Here is a 22,437-nt window from a genome sequence, read left to right on the forward strand (position 1 = left end):
AACTACTCACTCCTCGTCATGGAGAGCACCAGGATGATGAAGATGGCCACCGGAGAGGGATTCTCCCTCCGGCAGGGTGCCGGAACGGGTCTAGATTGGTTTTCGGTGGCTACGGAGGCTTCTAGCGGCGGAACTCCCGATTTATTCTGCTCCTCGAAGTTTTTAGGGTATATCACTACTGGAATCAGGATCTTTGCCGTCAGCCAGCTCTTTGTCGTCTGCTAGCTGACGGCAAAGAAGGTCTTTGCCATCAGCTTACAGAAAGCTGACGGCAAAAAAAAGCAGACGACAAAGGGAGTGTTTGCCATCAGCCTGCTCTTTGCCGTCAGCTAGCTGACGGCATAGAATTTTTGCCGTCTGCTAGCGGACGGCAAAGAGGATGGGTGGCCCACTAACGAGAACGATCTAACGGATATTATTTTTGTCATCTGCTAGCAGATGGCAAAGAGTCCGAAAGCGGACGACAAAGAAAATAATCTAACGTGTCTAACGGCCGCCCCCGCCCCGGCAGACGGCAAAGAATAAACGCAGCCATGGACACGGATCGATGACTTGGCACACACCCACCCACGACCCACACAGCCCCGGGCCCCACCCATGATGCACACACACCCACACCCAACCCACACACACACACACCCACGTTGGATCCCATCTCTCTCGTCTTCCTCGATCCCCTTTCTCCATCCCACGCCGCCGCCAGATTCCGGCGATCCCCGCGGTTCCCCACCACCTAGCTCTCCTCCCCGAGGTCACCTCTCCCCGCTCACCAGCTCCACTGACCGGTTTCTCTCCTCGCCCAGGAGAGCCACGCCCAGGCACTGGTGGTGGTGCACCGCGAGGAGGCCCCAGCGGCGTCGAGCTCCTGTTGCTGCGGGCACAGCGACGTCGGCGTGGTCAGGATGGTCGCAGCCCTTCAAGATTCTCAATGGCTGCGTCCCGGCGCTGATGGCGGAGTCGACGGCGAGCATCGGCGGGTACATGGCGTCGGGGTACCGGAGGGTGGCTGGCGTGCAGCTCTACATCAACCACCTCAAGCCCGCCCGCCTCGGCGACCGCATCGAGGCCAAGGCGAACCCCATCCGGTACCTCGACCCCGACGCGTACTTGGACAAGGTATGTGTGCCGCCGCCGGCGGTGGCGTGTCCCCGAGTGACTCCGTGAGGTTCTGATTGGTTCGGTGCTTGGGTTTTGGTGTGCTTGACAGCTGCTGGACGCAGTGCATTGGATCCGGCAGGCGGTGGGGCTCGCCTGCGGCCTGCTCTGGGGCGCCGTCCCCCTCGTCGGCGCCTTCTGGATCGCCCTGACAGTCCCTCCCTCCCTCCATCCTCAAAGCCCCAACCTTCTTCTTTCCCTTCAGACATAGGCATAGATTCAGGTTCATTGTTAACTGAATTCGTAAGCTCATCTCACACTGAATTTGGGACCTCTTTCCCATCGTGTAGTATAGTACTAGCAAGTCAGTCACACATGAATTAGTAGATGAGTCTAGCGATTCTGTTAACTGAATTATTTTAGAAACCCGCTTTGTTTTGCCTTTCATTGATCACCGCGACAGGTCAGAGGAGGTGAAGTGAGTGTTAGATTCGCTGCGAATTGGAGGTTCGTTAGCCTCGTCTCTGAGCACTCGTCACCAGCTCAGCAACAAGCATCGCAGTGGTTATGCGCTTTCTCTGGTATTAGATGTGACATGAGCTGTTTAATCAGCTCTTTGTTTGGCGTGGCCGTCAGCAAACCAGCAAACCAACGCAATTGCCGCATATATGTAGTGGGATATGAACTGCTCTTAGTTTCTCTGTGCTCATTATTAGTTCAATAAATTGGCAAATGGCTGCTAATGTATGATTGACTGGCTTTGTTCATCTTGCTAGAGTTACTTGGAAATATTGACATTCTCAAACCAAATATGAGGTGCCCTTTATTCAGTCCATGGGAGTATATGTAAGTTGACTGCTTCAAACCCAATTCGTGCTTGCTGTTTAGTGAATAAATATGCTGGTAGAAAATTGCAAACTTCGTAATATGAATAAATATTTGATGGTAAGTTGTGATGAAGATTAAAATTGTATCGCCCACAAAAAAGAAGATTAACATTTTATTACATACACTAATCTATCTAGCACCAATGTCACGCAGTCAATTTCCTTTATCCTTAGCATTTTTATGACATACATTCTTCTATTTAGAATCTTTGGTTGCAATCAGTTCTTTTTTCCGCAAAAAATGAAATCAGTTTCTTTTACTTTTAGCATATGTACTTAACAACTGAGGTGCCAGTGAAAAAGTAAATTTATTTTTATTTAGTATTTGGTGGATCCTCTGTTTTTATAGGTTTCGACATTGCTGCCTCCATATAGCTTTTTGTTGATATACGTTGATGGTTTGATGTGTCGCTCCTAGTCCGAATGTTAGTTTTTTTTACTGGACCTTCCTTTTTGATCGGATATTGTTTATATACGTGACTGATTCGTAATCCAGCTGAACTTTCTTTTCATGTACATGATGGAGTTTGCATCCATATATTATTGTACGTGTCGAATGATAGACTTGTACATTTAATTATGGTGCATGTCTTCGAATATACTCCTGTTATGCATGTTTTTTAGACTTACTAGCAAAAGGGCCCGTGCGTTGCAACGGGTATAAAATTAGTTTGAAAGTTTGTGTGTGCAACTCCCAATCCATCTCCTTCTGCCTTGTCTCATCTTCCCTTTTATTGAAACTGCTGGGCAGTGAATACTACAATTGCAAAGGCCACGATAAATTGAACATGTTTAATTAGGATTACTCTTAGCCTCCAACACATTCTTAACATAAAAAACATTAATTATAAAGTGTCAACCCAATGATGGTGACCAAGTGAAAAAAGGAAAAGAACTTCAAGTAATTCCGGACGGACGGAGTATGTCAATAACAAAGAGATGTGACATCATTTTTGAACCAGTGAAATAATCTCACATATGTATGACAATGACATAATGTTATCAAGCGGAACAAATACCATTAAGTATTTTTCTTTCCTTTGATCCCAACATATACTACTTAGTAGATTCAGATACACAACCAAGGTTGTGCAAGAGCTATTCCGTTACCGGCGCCAATTAAATGAAATAAAAAGAACTTGGGCCTTTGCTCTCATATGCATCAAAACAATATGTAAAGGGATAGTTTAACGGAAAAAAGACCTAACAAACATAATGTTTCAGGCCTCGAAGAGGTTGATCTGGATGCCCTCGGTCTCCTAGACCTAGTGCAACATAGTGTTACACATTGATCTGCAATTCTGTTGCTGACCCTTAACAGTGACTTGCACATGGCACCATGGCTAGGCATTATGTCAAATACATGACCAATATTACCAAGAAAGAGACATCAAAAAAACATGCTGATAAGTGATAAAACGCCTAATCTGCTCTGCCATGATCATGGTGATGGATGCTATCTGGACAGTATCATTGAGGGGGTATGGATGGCAGAGCTAGCTGGACAACATCTCATATGATGCATGGCGGTGGCATTGCCGACCTTAAGCTTCTGCCCGAGCATGTGGCAATTTCAGTCATGATTGGATCATGATCTGGGATGCTTGACCTCTCGGGTAGTGCAAAAGACTTTAATATACAACCTTGGTGTAAGGTTTTAAGCATTATTACCATTATCTAAAAATTCATAGAAATGTAAGTCAGTAGGAATTCCATCTACACTTGATACTTATAGGAGCTGCTATATTACAAACTTAAAAAAAATCTATGTACTAAGATTTGGATTGCTGAGCATGTCCATGTTATAATTCTACATAGTATGTACTCCATTTCCTTGTTTTAATAGTATTTCGGCAGAGCTCCTGCTTGGTTCTTCAGAAAATAGAATACTCACACCTTGTGGGAGACGCTCATCTGAATCACCTGCAAATATATAGATTACATGTGGGTTTTATAAAAAAGTAACTAATTATCTTGCCGGCGCGGCCTTGTGCGAATATCCGACAAAACAAGAATGAGCAATTTTGTTTTCATATACAGTAATTATCAACCTACTGAGAATGCAGTAAACCATATATCCACCTAAGCTTATCAAGGGTCCAATCATATATGTACGCATCCATTAATTCCATCTCTTCATCATCAGGTGTCTAATTATGCATCCATTAATCGAACATATCCATCAGTTCCATGTTTGTATAACCAAGTACTATATGTATAAGGAGCTGAACATAGATCAGACCTGAGATTAAATGGGTTGGAGCACGACCACCGTATGTCCCATCGGTCAGGTAGGAGCTTGATACATGACAGTACGTTTAGAGAGGCATGATTTAGATGGAGAGGGCGTCCGGTCGTGGTGGAGGATGGAAAAAACTTAAGGTGGGGCAAACTCAAAACTCAAAACTCTGGATCGTGCTTGTTCCAGCGTTTGACACTTCGGCCACCTACTATCAATTATCAAAAGAGCACTACTATGTACGATCCAGAGTAGTCACTTTGAGAAATTCAGACCATTGACAGAAATTCAGACCACCTACTATCAAAAAAGCACTACTATGTATGATCCAGAGTTGACACTTTGACAGAAATTCAGAAACACAGGTTCCATTGTAGAGTTCAGAAAAATTAGCACGTCTGATGCCCCTTGCCCCTACCTTTACTATGTACTTCATCTTTGAATCTGCGGACAACCAAACAATCAGTCAATCTCCAATCCCTGCAAAATAAATATGTTCTTAGAAATTTGGAATACAATTTACCACTCAAACAACTTTTCAAGTAGCAAAATAATTTAAAAGTACTCAGAAGTACACTTTCTACGCCATGTCGAAAGTATTTGCTAACAAATGAAGACACATCTCTGGAAGCATGTGAAAATGGAATTGGCAGGAAAATTTGACACTGAATCTCCAGGGTTTTTCCTTGAAGTCAGGTCAGTCTGCACCTTAGCAACAAGAATTTTGATCTGCTAGTATTGTCACATACATGTAGGCAGCTGAAACAATGGGTAGTGTTTCAGGAATCTATATAACAATGTCAAAGAGAGAGTAATTAAGATGTCATCGTATTAGTTCAGGATGACAACTTAACTCTATAATAATGTCAAACAGAAGGTAATTAAAATGGCATCGTATTAGTTCAAGAAGACAACAACACTTTAAACATATAAGTACATGTATTGTTCAACATTAATAGATGATCAAATGTAGAAAAAACTGGCACCTTGAGCAGAATTTTAACAGGAACAAAACATAGAATACTGTATGAGAGAGAGATGGGGCTGCAGCGTAGATGGGGCTGCAGCGTTGCTTACACATAAATTTTCTTGTGAACATTCAACAACTGGATCATGACTTGGGGCGAGGGATCCGTGGTGGTCATTCCTGTCCACCACGACCGCTCTCGCTGTAAGCAATGAAAAACGAACCCGCATTTTTGAGATCTGACAGCAGCTGACTGTTGACTCCCCGTTCGCGCTCCGTAAACGCTCACACAGCTGGAATAAAAGGCAAAAGTATTGTCACCTGTTACCTTTCTTTCATGAATTACATTGCATCAGAGAATGGTAAAGGGCAAGGCAAATCACAAAGTAACCTGGTTAACCTATTGCAATATCCGCTCCTTTATTTGTTTTCATGGAACTGATTCTCTATCCACACAACAACCATCTCACACAGGTTGTGCACATAACATCTGAGCCAACATTTTCTTTACTGACAACGGATTCAATCCTGTTTTTTTTCGAAAAGGGGGGACTCCCCGGCCTCTGCATCAGAACGATGCATACGGATTCAATCCTGTTGATGCAAAAATTATTCCATCATGAAAATGAGTTAATTTGCAGCACTGAAAGGGCAATTAAATTCATGTACATCACAACCCGTCATAAGGAACTAACCTGACAGCGTGAGTACCATCAAATAAACACAGACCGACCTTACTTTATGTGGGTCTGTATGCACGAACATAGAGCATTACCATATCAGTTGCAATTTACGGATAATTCATAAAAGAATCATCTCACGAGAAACTCGTCCATGGATGGAAATTTGAACAAGCGATGGAAAATAGAGAAAATGGCATACCTCTGCTATTAACAAATTGAGGACCGTCCCGAACAATTATAGCCTGCAAACAGCATAACATAGGCAACAATCTAGTCTAACAAAAGACATAATCTATTTCTGTATTTCAAGGCCATGTTGTGCAGAAGTTTAGACGATTCTGAAACTAAAGAAGGCACCTCAAATACTCAGCATGTTGCTTTGTTCCTCACCTGTCTCAGTGTGCGTCGGTGACAGCCAAAGGCACCCAACATGCCTCCACCTGGAAGGACTTCGCGCCGCCACGCCGGATCCCTCTGCCTCCCACCCATGTCTGCCGTCGCTTGGCTCCGGCGAGCTCCTGCCTAGGCCGTCGCGCCATCCCTTCTTTCTCCTAGCGGCGCGAGCGACGGACTACGTAGTTGCGCTCCTCCCAGTGGAGCCGCAGCCGGCGAGACGCGCTCCTCCCAGGGCTGGCAATCCCCAGCTCCAGCCGCCGCCGTCGTTCTGCAAGCTCCAGTCGCCGCTGCCGATCTAGCCGCCCCCGCCGTTCCGCATCGAGAGGTGGCGCCGCGTTGACCCGATCCAGAAGGAGCGCTCGAGTGTCCTCTGCCTCCAAGTCGCCGGCGCCTAGTTCCAGACCAGATCGGAGTAGAGGTGGGGGCGGAAAAGGGAGGGAGGAGGGAGATGGCTAGGGAAAAGATGGAGAAGATGGGAGGATGGAGCGCCGACGGGCATGTCATCCACCACGGTATGGCCTGGGGGAGAAGATGGAGAAGAGGGGCGGACGGAGCATCGGCGGGCAGGCTGGAGGGGCGGCGGTTCGTGTGTGGGTCGAAGAAGGAGACGGGGGCGAGGAGTAAAAATCGAATCGTTTTTTTTCTCACTTAGCCATCAGGACTGCGGGTTCATTACCAAAAAAGTATAAGGACTTCTATGTAAAAACGCCACGACGGTGAACCCGAAGACCCAATCCGTGCTTTATTATTAGGAAGAGATTTTAATATTATTGCTGTTATTACGTGCGTAGTGCCGTGGAGATGAAATAACATGCTCGTGTACTAATTGACTATACGCTAGCCTGGCTTGCCATTGGAAGGTGGCGTATGGACTATGGACTCCTTTTTCTTAAGCTGGCCATGTGATTCCTTTTGCCTATAAGCTGGCCGTGCCGTTGGCCGTGTGGACTCTGTATGCCTTTACGCCGCCATCAAGTTGAGGTCAACGAATCACTGCTATTCATTTATCATAACTTTGTAATTTTGAATCTTCTCCTTCCGTTTTCTATCGTTTTAGTAATATTGAATCTCCTCCGTTCGTTTTCTATCATTTTAATAATATAATATATTTGATTTTGGTAGTACCGTTGAATTTGGTTGCTGCTATTCATCTATGTATGTGAAGGAATTGGATAATGTGCTCTTTTTTTGTTTGCAAAATGAAGGACGCTGCATCCAGGTAGTGGGAATAGTTAGTCCTTGCTATCAATAGTAGTAGCATTATTCACTGTGGAGTGTGATGGAATTTGATGATCATCTACTTTTGCCTATCATCTACTTCTGATGTTTTCCCTGAAAGTGACACGTGATCTTCCTTTGTTTTTCTTTAGCTGATAGTATGATAACTGCTTGCTTGGCAGAAGTTATGGTTGTGATGTTTCTTAGATAAATAAAGAAACTGAGATTTAGTTCGATTTGGAGCGCCTCTTGTTGTACCACAGTTCCTTCTTTTAGAGTTGTATTTGTACTGCAGGTTTTGGATTGGGAGGGGAAAATGCTCTTCTTTCAGTCTCTGTTGAAGTCAAACCCATCCATGCAAAATCTATACTTAGTAGAATTAATCTTGATGAATATATATGCCTTGCAGTTTTATCGTGCATGCCATTCAACTAACTTGCTCTTGTCCATGCAGACGGAGTAGGAGGACGAGCAGCAACAGAAAATCAGTCTGATGATGATGGGGTGCGGGAGGCAATGGTGATCATGCTGATGGCATGAAGAAGGCTGATGACCACAACCTGGACCTGTTGGCATTTCGAGTGGCAAACATAGGCGGCGTGGAGACAACAACCTGGACCACCCACCTCCCTTGCCTTTTTAATTTTGGTTGTGGTGGTTGCATCACTGGCTCGGTCGCAAATCAGTATGTAGTGTGCTTGTGGTGTTGGGTCTGGATTGTAGTGTCCATCCAATAGGTTAGGTGCTGTTGCTGCTAGATCCCATCATGCTCACCTAAGTTTTGTGTTATGTGGAAGCCAACCTTTGTGATCTTATTTGTCGACACTTGTGTGATCTCGTCTTACTTTGTGATACAGGTCATATGATATATATGTTTTTATGGATGATCTTCTCTTATTTTCCTGCGGTCTGTGTTGATATTTGTGATATATGCATGCGCTATACATATGAATATGAATTGCTGAACATACTGTAAATCAATGACAGAGATGGCAAAGAAGGAGATTTGCCGTCTGTGCATATGGACACTTTGGACACTTTGCCATCTGCTGACAGACGGCAAAGAAGCAAAAACTTTGCCATCTGCTGGCAGACGGCAAAGACCTTTGCTTCTTTGCCGTCAGCTGCAGACGGCAAAGTCCTGCCGTTAGCCACCTAACGGACTAACAGCGAAAATTTTGCCGTCTGTGTTCTTTGCCGTCCGCTGCTGATGGCAAAGGACCCTTTGCCGTCAGCCACCAAAAGCGGACGGCAACGTAGCTCTTTACCGGACCTTTCTTTGCCGTCCACGTTTGCCGTCCGTGGCGGACGGCAAAGACCTTTGCCGTCCGCCATTCATGCCTTTGCCGTCCGCCGTGGCAGACGACAAAGTAGCTGATTCCTGTAGTGTATGGGTATATATGGGAGGAAGAAGTACGTTGGTGGACCTCTGGGCTGTCCACGAGGCAGGGGGCGCGCCTAGGGGGTGGGCGCGCCCTCCACCCTCGTGGGCAGCCTGGGACTCTCCTGGTCCAACTCTGATACTCCGTGGGCTTCTTTTGGTCCAAAAATAAGTTCCGTGAAGTTTCAGGTCAATTGGACTCCGTTTGATTTTCCTTTTCTGTGATACTCTAAAATAAGGAAAAAACAGAAGCTGGCACTGGGCTCTGGGTTAATAGGTTAGTCCCAAAAATCATATAAAATAGCATATAAATGCATATAAAACATCCAAGGTTGATAATATAATAGTATGGAACAATCAAAAATTATAGATACGTTGGAGACGTATCACGGATGAGGAGGCTGGAGCGGCGGCGACGCGGAAGAGGAGGCCGGAGCGGTGTCGACGCGGATGAGGAGGAGGTCGGAGCGGTGGGCACGGGTGACGACGGCGGGCAAGGGCCGAGGTGCGACGACGGTGGGCAGGGGTGACGGCGAAGAGAGGGAGAGGGGTGAAATGGGACTTGGTGAAATTTTGAGCCCGCGCGGCGGGGGGTTAACTCAAAATAGCGGTAGCGCTGGTTTAGAATCTAGCGCTATAGCTAAGTAGCTATAGCGCTTGTCCTAAACAAGCGCTACCGCTAACTGTTCCAATTACTATTTTTTTAATTCTAAAATACTTAGCTATAGCGCTGGGTACTAAAGCAGCGCTATTGCTAATGGCACATAGTAGTAGCGCTGGTTCAGGATCCAACGCTACAGCTAACTTAGCTATAGCGCTGGTTCATGATCCAGCGCTACTGCTAACTGTTCCAATTATTCTTTTATTTTTCTTTTCTAGTTTTTATTTTTCTTTTCTTTTATTATTTTCCTTTTGTTTTTTATTTATTATTTTCCTTTTATTTTTTGTTTAGTTTTCTTTTTCTTTTGTACTACTTTCTTCCTTTTGTTTTTGTTTTTTGTTTTTCACCCGACGACGGCGTCTCCCTCTCCCCACTGCGTGCATATCACCGGAACTATGCATGTGGTGGTAACATATCAGTTGACCGATAAGGGTTACTTAAGTGCGTACACAAAATAGATACATATATATAGATGTAGGTTTCTGATCAGCTGCGTCGAAGAAGTTTCACATTGAGATTCTTCCATTTCTTGTTCGTTCCCGAGTAATTGAGCCCCTCCTTGTGACTTTTCCGGATCCATGGATTACGATCTTTCTTAGCTAATGTAGTATTGATTCTTCTTTTCACATATGCTTCATTGTCATCGTCATATTCCCTCATCGGGTTGCCGTATTGGTCGTAGTCTTCCTCGTTGGCTACTCCATCCATTCTGACGATGCTCCTTTTGGATCTACTCACGACAACACGGTTGGGATTGGCTGGGTCGGTTATGAAGAAGCATTGTGTCACATGCTTAGCATGTACCCATGGCTTATTTTTGGCGATGACGTTAACGTTCACGAGAGTGATCTTCGCGTCGAGTATAGACATGGTGGTGAAATACTTGTTTTCTCTTATGACATCCTTGGCCCATCTGACATGGAACATCGTCGCATCATGCATTCTAGCATACTCAAGCTCCCAAATCTCTTCGACCCTTCCGTAGAATCTCTCAGTTGTGCCATTGGTGTCAGTCACGCATTGAATTGTCACCACAGAGTTCTGGTAATCACTGTCCATGTCTTTGGCCTTCGTGTAGAACGTGTCCCCATTGATATCATAGGACTGATAGGTCGCGAGCTTGGGCGCGGGGCCATGTGCTAAGGCGTGTACGAGCAATCCATAAGAACTGCCCTCTTCCGAGGATTTTCAAGAACTTGTTGTTTAAACCAGCGCAAGAAAGTGATGTTGTGCTCTACAGTAACTTCGTCGTCTATCTTGAGCATCCCCTTATCATGGTACTTCTTTGTGATGGTTTCTTTGTGTTGTGCCACATAATCATCTACCACATCTAGGTGCTGTAGCACTACTAAGTTAGCCCTGTCAAAGTTGTTCCGTCTATCCGAGTAGTCCACGTGCAATTCCCTCCGGTCGTTGTTGTGACCATCTCCTTCGAGCTTCCCGTCGTGCTTCTTGACCGGCAAACCAACAACAGGGTCTCCGACGCTTATATAATTCTCGCAAAAGGAGACGCACTCATGCGTCAGATACCCCTGGACGATGCTCCCTTCCGGACAGGACATGTTACGAACGAATCCTTTGATGACCCCATTCATCCTCTCGAACGGCATCATGTTGTGAAGGAATATCGGCCCGAGGTCGATGATTTCATCCACGATGTGGACACACATATGCACCATGACGTCAAAGAACGCGGGCGGGAAATACATCTCAAGCTCACATAGTATGACAACGATCTCTTCCTGTAACCTTCGGAGCTGCTTCACACTTATGGAATTTCGAGATATAACGTCAAAGAAGTTGCAGAGACCAGTAAGCGTGTCACGGACGTGCTTCTCCATTATCCCTCTAATGGCAACCGGGAGTATCTGCGTCATCATCACGTGACAGTCATGAGACTTCATCCCGCTGAACCTTTTCTTCTTGGGGTCTAGAAATCTGCTTATCTTCCCACAGTAACCGGAACTGACTTTGGTTCCCATAAGGCACTTGATGAATTGATTGATCTCCTTCACACTTAAGGTGAATCAAGAAGGAGGGCAATAATTATCCTCCTTCTTGTTGACTTTTCTGCCCCTTTCCCACTCCTCCATCTCCGTCTTCGTCTCCTCCATCAACTTTTTACGGTGGAGATCTTTCCTGATCTTCAAATCTTCCAAGTCTTTCCTTGCCTTTGGGCCATCCTTGGTCTTCTCCGGCATGTTCATCAGTGTGCCAAGCAATCTCTCAAGGACATTCTTCGTGATATGCATTGGATCAAGGCAATGAGGTGTGTCATGATTGGGCCAATACTCCAAGTCCCAGAAAACAGACCTTGTTTTCCATACCTTTGGCAGCGGCTCCGGCGCCTTTTTGATCTTTCCCGACATGGGGTATTGTTCACAGTTTCTCAATAGCTCGTCGATTTCGGCGCCGCTCCTCTTACGTGGAGGTCCTTGAAGCTCAGTCAACCCATTGAATAGATCTCCATGCTTTCTCCATGGATCATCCTTCTCGAGCCATCTACGATGCCCCATGTACACGATTTTCCTGGACCCGCCATATTTCGTTGACGTAAGCTGCTGAGACGTTGTATCATCCATGCACCTCGTGCATCCACAGTATCCGTGGCACACCTGGCCTAAGGTGTACCCATAACCGAGATAGTCGTGCACCGTCGTCATCAGTGCGGCTCTCATATGGAAATATTCTCCTTTGTTGGCGTCCCATGTCCATGCCGGTGTTTTCCATAACGTGTCTAGCTCCTCTTGCAGAAGCCCCATATACAGGTTAATACTATTTCCCGGTTGTTTCGGCCCTTGAATCAGCATGCTCATGTGTATGTACTTTGTCTTCATGCACTTTCATGGGGGGAGGTTGTACATCCATACAAACACATGCCATGTGCTATGGTTGGTGTTCTGGTTTCCAAACGGATTCATGCCATCGGTACTCGCACCAAGCATGATGTTCCTTGGATCTTCTACAGCAAATCCATATACGGCGTTGAATGCTCTCCACTGGCTACCATCTACGAGGTGTCTCAGCCTCGGATCATCTCCATCTTCGGGCTTCTTGCTCTCCGCGTGCCAGCGCATGAGCTTTGCTTCGTTAGGATCTACGAAATACCGTTGCAGACGGGGAGTGATCGGAAAGTACCATACAACTTTTGGAGGAGCTTTCTTTCCTGTCTTCTTGTATTGAGAAGCATTGCACACTGGACAACTGGTTTTTCCTGCGTGCTCCCCCGATAAATGATGCAATCGTTGATGCATGCATGGTACCTAATGTGCGGCAAACCAAAAGGTTAAACGATTTTCTTGGCCTCCTCGACACTAGTAGGACACAGGTTCCCTGCGGGAAGAACTTTATTATGTAGAAACTTCAAATGCTCATCGAGGCTTTTGTCTGTCCATTTGTTTTTGGCTTTCGTCTTTAGAAGTTTGAGCGTGAAACTCAAGCGGGTCACCTCGGGATCGCAACCGTCATACAATGGAGTCCTCGAGTCTACTTCAAGTTGCGCCATCTTGGCCTCCTCTCTAGAAGCAGCTCTCTCGCTAGTCGTACTCTTGCGAAGGAGGTCTCGAACATGAGGGTCCTGGACGACTGCACTTAGTAGCGTTGAAGACTGCGGCGTGACCGCCGCCTCTTCTTCGTCGTGTCCGGAATCTTCTCCATCGCCGTTGTTATTTCCGGACTCTTCCCCGCCGACATGTCCGGTGCCATCGTCTTCTTGTCGATTGGTCATCTCTTCGTCTAGCCCCATGTCGTTATTCCCTGCCATGTGGACGTCCTCATCATCTTCTTCTTCTTCACTTATCCACTGAGTATAGCCATCCATGAAACCATACATCAGTAGGTGTGCCTTCAAAGTGCCACAATCAAAAGGGTCCAAAAGGACTCCTTCCTTGCATCTTGCACACGAACATCTAATCCTAGTCCGATTATTTGCATACATGTCCATCACCGCAAATTGCATGTACCGCTCCACCTTCCATCCACTCACCTTCATGACCGACTGCACGGTATAACAAGCAAAAGGGTTATGAAATAAATAATGCATGCTTCAAAGTCATATATATAAAATTTTGGCATGACCTTGCCTAAATATAGGGCATATGAGTTTGCTCAAAATTCACCGAAACGGAAATAAATCGACATTTCGACAAAACATAAGCAACTCGAGGGCATGTCACTAGCACTATTCTAATCCCAGGATTAGAATAGTTATTTGGATCACAACAGCCTTATATAGGGCTCGAAGACATGTTCCTGAACTTCCGAACAGGAAGAAAAAAAATTCCACTCAACTCACCCACGATCTCTCCCCCAACCTCCCGACTCCCTCCCATCCAGTGCAGCACCGCCGATCCCCTCCACGCCCACTCCACCTGCTTCCACCGCCACGACCCCTGCCTCCCCCGCGTGCCGCCGGTGAACCCCGCAACCCCACAGCCGCCGGGATCTCGCCGCCGTGACCCTCGCAAACCCCGCGTGCCGCCGTGTAACCCCACCGCCGTCGGGATCTCGCCGCCGCAACCCCCGCAAAGCCCGCGCGCCACCGTGGAACTCCACAACACCACTATCGCCGGGATCTCGCCGCGATGGCCCCGGCACCACCGCGCAGCCGGGGGACCCCGCATCCCCACCAACATTGTGAACCTGACTCCTCTGCGCGCCGCCAGGGGACCCCGCATCCCCACCACTGTCACGCCCTCGATGCGGCTATATCTCCTACGTGTCGAAGCACGACTTAGAGGCATAACCGCATTGAAAGCAATGTTGCAAGTGAGGTAATCTTCGCAAACAACCCATGTACATAAATAAAGGGGAAAGGTACATAGTTGGCTTACACTCGCCACGTCACACAAAAACATAAATAAGTCATTACATTCAACCAATACACTCAGGGTCCGACTACGGAACCAAAATAAAGATCAACCCCCAAATGCGACAAAGTCCCCCATCGCCCCAACTGGGCACCACTACTGATCATCTGGGAAAGACACATAGTAACGACGAGAGTCTTCATCAAACTCCCACTTGAGCTCGGTCATATCATCTGGAACAGTATCATCGGTCCCTGCATCTGGTTTGGAAGTAATCTGTGAGTCACGGGGACTCAGTAATCTCACACCCTCGCGATCAAGACTATTTAAGCTTTTAGGTAAGGTAAAGGTATGAGGTGGAGCTGCAGCAAGCGACTAGCATATATGGTGGCTAACATACGCAAATGAGAGCAAGAAGAAAAGGCAAAAGCATGGTCGAACAACTATGATCAAGAAGTGATCCTAGAACAACCTACGTCAAGCATTACTCCAACACCGTGTTCACTTCCCGGACTCCACCGAGAAGAGACCATCACGGTTACACACGTGGTTGGTGCATTTTAATTAAGTTAAATTTCAGGTTTTCTACAACCGGACATTAACAAATTCCCATCTGCCCATAACCGCGGGCACGGCTTTCGAAAGTTCAAAACCCTGCAGGGGAGTCCCAACTTAGCCCATCACAAGCTCTCACGGTCAACAAAGGATATTCCTTCTCCCAAGACCATTTTGATCAGACTCGGCATCCCGGTTACAAGACATCCTCGATAATGGTAAAACAAGTCCAGCAACACCACCCGAATGTGCCGACAAATCCCGATAGGAGCTGCACATATCTCGTTCTCAGGGCACACTCAGATTGTCCAAACTTCTGGTAGGCCAGCCCAGAGTTGCCCCTGGTGGCCACCGGCGGCTGACAAGGTGGACCAACACTCAGAGGAGCACTGGCCCGAGGGGTTTAATAAAGATGACCCTTGGGCTCCGGAAACCCAAGGGAAAAAGAGGCTAGGTGGCAAATGGTAAAACCAAGATTGGGCATTGCCGGAGGAGTTTTATTCAAGGCGAACTGTCAAGGGGGTCCCATTATAACCCAACCATGTAAGGAACGCAAAATCTGGGAACATAACACCGATATGACGGAAACTAGGGCGGCAAGAGTGGAACAAAACACTAGGCAAAAAGGTCAAGCCTTCCACCCTTTACCAAGTATATAGGTGCATTAAGATAAACAAGATAATATTGTGATATCCCAACAATAAACATGTTCCAACAAGGAACGATCTCCAATCTTCACCTGCAACTAGCAACGCTATAAGAGGGGCTGAGCAAAGCGGTAACATAGCCAAACAACGGTTTGCTAGGATATGGTGGGTTAGAGGTTTGACATGGCAATTTGGGAGGCATGATAAGCAAGTGGTAGGTATCGTAGCATAGGCATAGCAAAAGAGCGAGCATCTAGCAAGCAAAGATAGAAGTGATTTCGAGGGTATGGTCATCTTGTCTGCAAAGTACTCAGAGTTGCCTTGATCCTCGTAAGTGAACTCAACGGGCTCCTCGTTCACGAACTCGTCTCCCGGCTCTACCCAAACAAGAACAACAAGCAAAAGTAACACAATCAACCACATGCAATGCTCAAGCAACATGATGCAAACATGGTATGATATGCGGGATGTGGTATGTGATGCATATGCAAGATTTGGAAAAGAATGATTGAACCTGGCCTCAACTTGGAAAACCAAGAGTGCCACTGGAAAGGTGAGTTGATTTCGGTCGAAATCGATATAAAGATCACCAGAATCGGATGCACGGTTTGAAAATGGCAAGCAAAACAAATATGGCACCGATCTGCGATAAACAGCAAGTAGCCTTCTAAATGCATCAAGATAAATATGCTACAACACTCAAACATGACAACAAAATACATGGCAGGGATCCACTCATGAATCTTTACAAAAGATGAACACTGAGCTATGGCTAATTCACTCATTAATAGGTTCAAACAAGCATGAAAAAAGTGCAAATGATAACAGGTTTCAGACTTAGTGAAATTAACAGCATATCAGGAATTTATCATCAGGAAGCAATCTTTAGAGCACGAAAACTACAAGTTACAGGAACATATAATGGCAAAGCAAGGCATGGAATGAAGCTACTCTAAGCATATAACAAAAGTCCCTTAGTGACCATGAGACAAAAGGGATCATAAAATACAATTGCAAGCATGTGATCATAGCAAAAACATAAATAGATCCAGACTTGGTGAAAAACTAGAGCATGCAAAACAGATTAACAAGTAGGCATGTTTACGAGCTCGATGCACTCACTACAGAGCATGGCATGACAAACTAAGCATATACCCATCAAGAAGACATGGTATAGAAGCTAGAACTGGCAAGAACAACAACATAGCATGCACGGATCAACAACAACAAGCTCGGCAAAATCGCTAAACATGTTAACAATCTGCCAGGAACATTTTATAGCAAAAGTAGAGCTCGATTGACTCAAGCTAGGGTGCTCCATAATTGCAAACAAGGACATGGGTGGATAGAGCACTACAATATTAACAAAACATCCTTACTGATCATCCTCAAAAGAGGCACGGATCACTAGGAAACAACATGAACATATGGCATAAAAACAATATCAGGACAAGGACTTAGTGAAATTCCAAGTCCCTGAAATCAGCATCATTGAGTAGGCTACTTTGCATGCTTGTGCTAGTCACCACAAATATCACAAAAATACATGGCATACACCCCTGTAAAGATGGCATGGCATTCTACAAAACACATGTAGAGCTCAGGATCATAGCATGCACAAATTAAACATGGCAAAAATGACAAAAGGCCATTTGCTGAAACAGATCTAAAATATTCCTCACATAACCCTCTTCCAACAGCATTTCGGGTATCAAGATGAGCTCAAATGAAAATGATGCAATGAGATGAAATGATGTACTCGTCGAGACGAACATTTTGATATGCTACACGCACGAATCGAAGCTACGATGAGGAAGTTATGATGCGTTGAAATATGCCAAAAGATTAGGGTTCGGAGGGAAAAGTCAACCGGGGTGTTTTAGATCTGAGATCCAGATCTGGCACGGATGACGAGGTTCGCCTGCCGGAGTTGTCGTCGGCGTCGAGGAGAGGGCCGGCCGGAGCTGGGGAAGGGGGCCGGAGACGAGGGCGCGGCGAGGTCGCCACTCGCCGGCGTCGGGGAAGCGGCGGCGAGGCGCGGCGCGGCGAGGAGCGGCGGCGACGGCGGCAGCCGGCGACGGCAAGAGGATATAGGCGGCGTGGCGGTCGTCGATGGCGTGCGGCGGCGCGGCGGAGGGGGCGGCGCCGGGCGGAGGGAAGAAGCGGGTGCGGGCGGCGGAGCTCCTTCGGGCCGCGGCGCGAGAGATGGCCGGCGTGCCATGTGGCGGCCCCCGGTTTGCTGGGCGCGACAGCGCGGGGCATGTCCGGCGGGAGCGAACATGTCCGGCGGCGGAGGAGACGAAATTTTAGGGTTAGGGGTGGTTTCATCCGCAATTTTCGGGAGGGGGTCTATTTATAGAGGTAGAGGGAGCTAGGAAGCTCCAAATGAGGTGCGGTTTGCGGCCACGTGATCGTGATCGAACGATCTAGATGATGGAGGAGGTTTAGGTGGGTTTTGGGCCACTTTGGAGGGGTGTTGGGCTGCAACACACACGAGGCCTTTTTGGTCCCTCGGTTAACCGTTGGAGTATCAAACGAAGTCCAAATGGCACGAAACTTGACAGGCGGTCTACCGGTAGTAAACCAAGGCCGCATGACAAGTCTCGGTCCAATCTGAAAACATTTAACCCCCCCCCCACATGAAAAGAGGTAGAAAGGAACACCGGAGGACATAGGAGTGCCGGAATGCAAAACGGACAACGGGGAAAATGCTCGGATGCATGAGATGAACACGTATGCAAATGCAATGCACATGATGACATGATATGAGATGCATGACAAAGACAACAACACAAGGAGACAAAAACCCGACAACGAGGAAATAGAATAACTTAGGGCCGGAAACGGCAAGAGTTGGAATCCATATAAGGTAAATTACATCCGGGGTGTTACAACACTCCACCACTACGAAAGTATCTTGTCCCGAGATCTAGGACTGGAAAAACTCCGGGTGCTCAGAACGGAGGTGATCCTCGCGTTCCCAGGTGGCTTCATGATCGGAATGATGTGACCACTTGACTTTGAGGAATTTGATTGACTTGTTGCGAGTCTTGCGCTCAGTTTCTTCAAGAATAGCAACTGGGTGCTCACGATAAGAAAGGTCTTCTTGGAGATCAATGTCTTCGAAGTTGACGGTGCGGTCAGGAGTCTTGAAGCACTTGCGGAGTTGAGACACGTGAAACACGCCGTGCACATTTGCAAAGTTGGAGGGAAGCTCAGGTTGATAGGCGAGATCGCCTCTCTTGCTCACGATCTTGAAAGGACCCACGTATCTAGGGGCAAGCTTCCCTTTGATACCGAAGCGACGAGTACCTTTCATTGGAGAGACGCGCAGGTAAACATGGTCTCCGATTTCAAAAGCCAAATCACGATGCTTACTATCATAGTAGCTCTTCTGGCGCGATTGCACTGCTTTGAGATTATCACGAATGACTTTGCACATCTCCTCTGCCTCTGTGATCAAGTCATTTCCAAGAAGTTGACGTTCACCAGTCTTTGACCAGTTAAGAGGAGTACGGCACTTCCTGCCATAGAGAATTTCAAATGGGGCCTTACCCGAACTCGCTTGGAAGCTGTTGTTGTAGGAGAACTCAGCATATGGAAGACAATCTTCCCACTTCATACCAAAAGAGATAACGCAAGCCCTGAGCCTATCTTCAAGAATCTGATTGACACGCTCAACTTGGCCACTAGTTTGAGGATGAAAAGTTGTGCTGAAACGGGTGTTGGTGCCCATGGCCTTCTGAAAAGAATCCCAAAACTTGGAGGTGAAGATTCTTCCACGATCTGAAGAAATCAACCGCGGAATGTCGTGCAAGGATACAATCCAGGAGGTATATAGCTCTGCCAATTGAGCTGCTGTGATAGATTCTTTGATAGGCAGAAAGTGAGCCACTTTAGTGAGTTTGTCGATGACAACGAATATAGTATCATTGCCACGCTTGGACTTTGAAAATCCAGTCACGAAGTCCATCTCAATGTGGTCAAACTTCCATTCTGGAATGGCAAGAGGTTGGAGGAGACCAGCTGGTCGTTGGTGTTCTGCCTTCACTCTTCTGCAGACATCACATTCATTCACGAACTGAGCAATCTCGCGCTTCATTTGAGTCCACCAATACGACTGCTTGAGGTCATGGTACATCTTTGTACTTCTAGGGTGGATAGAGAGGAGTGAATTGTGAGCCTCGTTCATAATAACTTTACGAAGGTCACCTTTAGGCACAACAATGCGATCCTCGAAGAATAGAGCATTCTTGTCATCAAGGCGATAGCACTTGTACTTGGGTTGACTCTTGGCAATCCCAATCTTCACCTTCTTCACCATAGCATCAATAAGTTGAGCCTCGCGAATCTGATCTTCCAAAGTAGGAGAGACTTGGAGGTTGGCGAGGAAACCTTGAGGAACAACTTGCAGATTGAGTTTGCGGAAAGCTTCACAAAGCTCAGGTTGGTAAGGCTTGAGAATCAAACTGTTGCACTAAGCCTTCCTGCTCAATGCGTCAGCAATTACATTGGCCTTGCCTGGAGTATATTCGATACTCCGATTGTACTCTTGAATCATTTCGACCCAACGAGTCTGCCTGAGGTTGAGATTAGGCTGAGTGAAGATGTACTTGAGACTCTTGTGGTCAGTGAAGATGTCCACTTTTCTTCCCAATAAGAGATGTCTCCAAGTTAAAAGAGCATGAACAACTGCCGCCAACTCGAGGTCATGAGTGGGGTAGTTCTTCTCGTTGGGCTTCAAATGGCGAGAGGTATAAGCCACAACTTTCTTCTCTTGCATCAACACTGCACCAAGACCTTGAAGAGAGGCATCACAGAAGACCTCGAACGGTTTGGATTCATCAGGAGGAGTCAGAACTGGAGCAGCGACTAATTTCTCTTTCAGGGTGTTGAAAGCGATGTCACATTCTGGAGACCAAACGTACTTCACGTGCTTTTGGAGAAGGTTGGAAAGAGGCTTCGCGATCTTTGAGAAGTTCTCAATGAACGTTCGACAATAGCTTGTGAGCCCAAGGAAGCTGCGGAGTTGCTTCACGTTCTGAGGTGGTTCCCAATTCACAATTGTAGACACCTTCTCAGGATTAACCGCAATGCCCTTGGCAGAGATGATATGCCCAAGGTAGAGAACCTCATCGAGCCAAAACTCGCACTTTGAAAACTTGGCATAGAACTGATGTTCTCTGAGCTTATCCAGCACCAAACGCAAGTGCTTGGTATGATCTTCCTTGTTCTTGGAAAAGACCAAAATGTCATCGAGGTAGACCAAGACGAAGTCATTTGTGTAGGGGTTGAAGATGAAGTTCATCATGCGAGAGAATGTCGGAGGAGCATTGACGAGGCCGAAAGACATGACAGTGTATTCATATGAACCATAGCTTGTTCTGAACGCTGTCTTGGGGATATCTTGTTCACGAATGTGAATCTGATGATAGCCCATACGGAGATCATGCTTGGAGAATACTTGAGCACCTTTGAGTTGTTCAAACAGCTCGTTGATGTTGGGAAGTGGGTACTTGTTCTTTATGGTCTTCTTGTTCAAAGGACGGTAGTCGACACAGAGTCGGTCCGTTCCATCCTTCTTCTTCACAAAAAGAACTCCACAACCCCACGGAGAAGAACTTGGTCGGATGAGACCCATACGCTCTTGAATATCGAGTTTTTTCTTCAGCTCCTTCAACTCTTCAGGTCCAAGCTTGTAAGGACGTTTGCAAACAACTTCCGTGCCAGGCTCAAGATCGATGACAAATTCAACTGGACGGTGCGGAGGCATTCCTGGAAGCTCTTCTGGAAAGACGTCTTGATATTCGCAAACGATTGTAATTTGAGAGATGGCATGCAGCTCGCCCTTCTCATTGAGAGAAAATAGACAGATGGTATTATCCCTTGCGGCAAAGACAATTACATCCTCAAACGAATGAGTCAATTGAATCTGCCTGGCAGCACAATCAAGTTGAGCCTTGTGCTTAGAAAGCCAATCCATTCCAAGAATAAGATCAATATCCGAGTTACCAAGGACCATTGGAGAAGCCAGAAACTTGAAATCGCCCATCATGATAGAAATATCCGGAACCTCGTAGTTTGTGAGCAAGCATTTACCTGGTGAGACAACTGCTAATGGTTTATGCAAAACTTGAGAAGACAACTCATGCTTAGATGCAAAAGGTCTCGAAATGAAACAACGAGATGCACCAGCGTCAAAAAGAACTTTTGTAGGAACATCGTTAACAGGAAGGTTACCCATGACGACATCTGACGAGTCCTCTGCCTGAGCTGCATTCATCAAGTTGACCTTGGCGTGCTTGGGGTTATGCTTGACCACTGTGGTACTAGCAGATCTCACAGGAGGAGGTGGAGGAAGGCGTCTCTGATTGAAGCATTTGTTGGCATAGTGACCCTTCTATTGGCACTTGTTGCACATGACCTCCGAGAGAGGACGGTGATACGGAACACTTGATCTTGGAGCTTGAGATGAAGTCTTGTTCTGAAAGCCAGGGTTGGGTGGGTGGGAAGATCCACTGCCACCTTTGCTCTTCTACTGATAAGGCTGATGGAATGGAGGAGGAGGAAGCCAATACTTTTGCTGCTTAGCCACTTGAGTTGAGGAAGAAAGAGTTGCATCTCTGACTCGCTTCTTGGAAGCATCGCACTTCAGTTGAGAAGCCTCTTGCTTCATTGCCATGTTGTAAAACTCATCGTACTTCTTGGGCTCAAAGAGGACGAGAGCTAGCTGGAGTTCTTCTCTGAGACCACCCCTGAACTGGCATATCATGCTCTTCTCGTCAGGGACGTCTTGCTTAGCGAAACGGGCGAGCTTCTGAAACATGATGTTGTACTGGTAAACAGACATAGTGCCTTGCTTCAGGTTGCGGAATTCCTCACGCTTGCTTTCAACAACAC

At 46.6% G+C, this 22,437-nt stretch overlaps 1 protein-coding gene across 7 annotated transcripts; it reads left to right on the forward strand.

Moving 5' to 3' along the window:
* The first annotated feature begins 566 nt into the window (after positions 1 to 566).
* On the forward strand, positions 567 to 8,382 carry LOC123105615 (uncharacterized). 7 transcript variants are annotated; one of them, XR_006450942.1, is made up of 4 exons: positions 570 to 1,116; positions 1,872 to 1,941; positions 7,109 to 7,248; positions 7,940 to 8,382. XR_006450942.1 is itself a non-coding variant. In XM_044527710.1 (3 exons), the coding sequence occupies exons 2-3, from the start codon at positions 949 to 951 to the stop codon at positions 1,364 to 1,366; spliced, it is 327 nt and encodes a 108-aa protein (XP_044383645.1). In that variant the 5' UTR covers positions 567 to 721; positions 804 to 948; the 3' UTR covers positions 1,367 to 1,865. The 7 variants fall into 7 exon arrangements, 5 of the variants coding, with proteins under 5 accessions (XP_044383645.1, XP_044383640.1, XP_044383643.1 ...); XR_006450941.1 differs by having other exon boundaries at positions 571 to 1,116; positions 7,059 to 7,248; XM_044527710.1 differs by lacking the exons at positions 1,872 to 1,941; positions 7,109 to 7,248; positions 7,940 to 8,382 and adding an exon at positions 1,208 to 1,865 and having other exon boundaries at positions 567 to 721; positions 804 to 1,116.
* Positions 8,383 to 22,437: the final 14,055 nt, after the last annotated feature.

This window comes from Triticum aestivum, chromosome 5A (genome assembly GCF_018294505.1).
Source record: "Triticum aestivum cultivar Chinese Spring chromosome 5A, IWGSC CS RefSeq v2.1, whole genome shotgun sequence".
In the NCBI taxonomy this organism is placed as follows: domain Eukaryota; kingdom Viridiplantae; phylum Streptophyta; class Magnoliopsida; order Poales; family Poaceae; genus Triticum; species Triticum aestivum.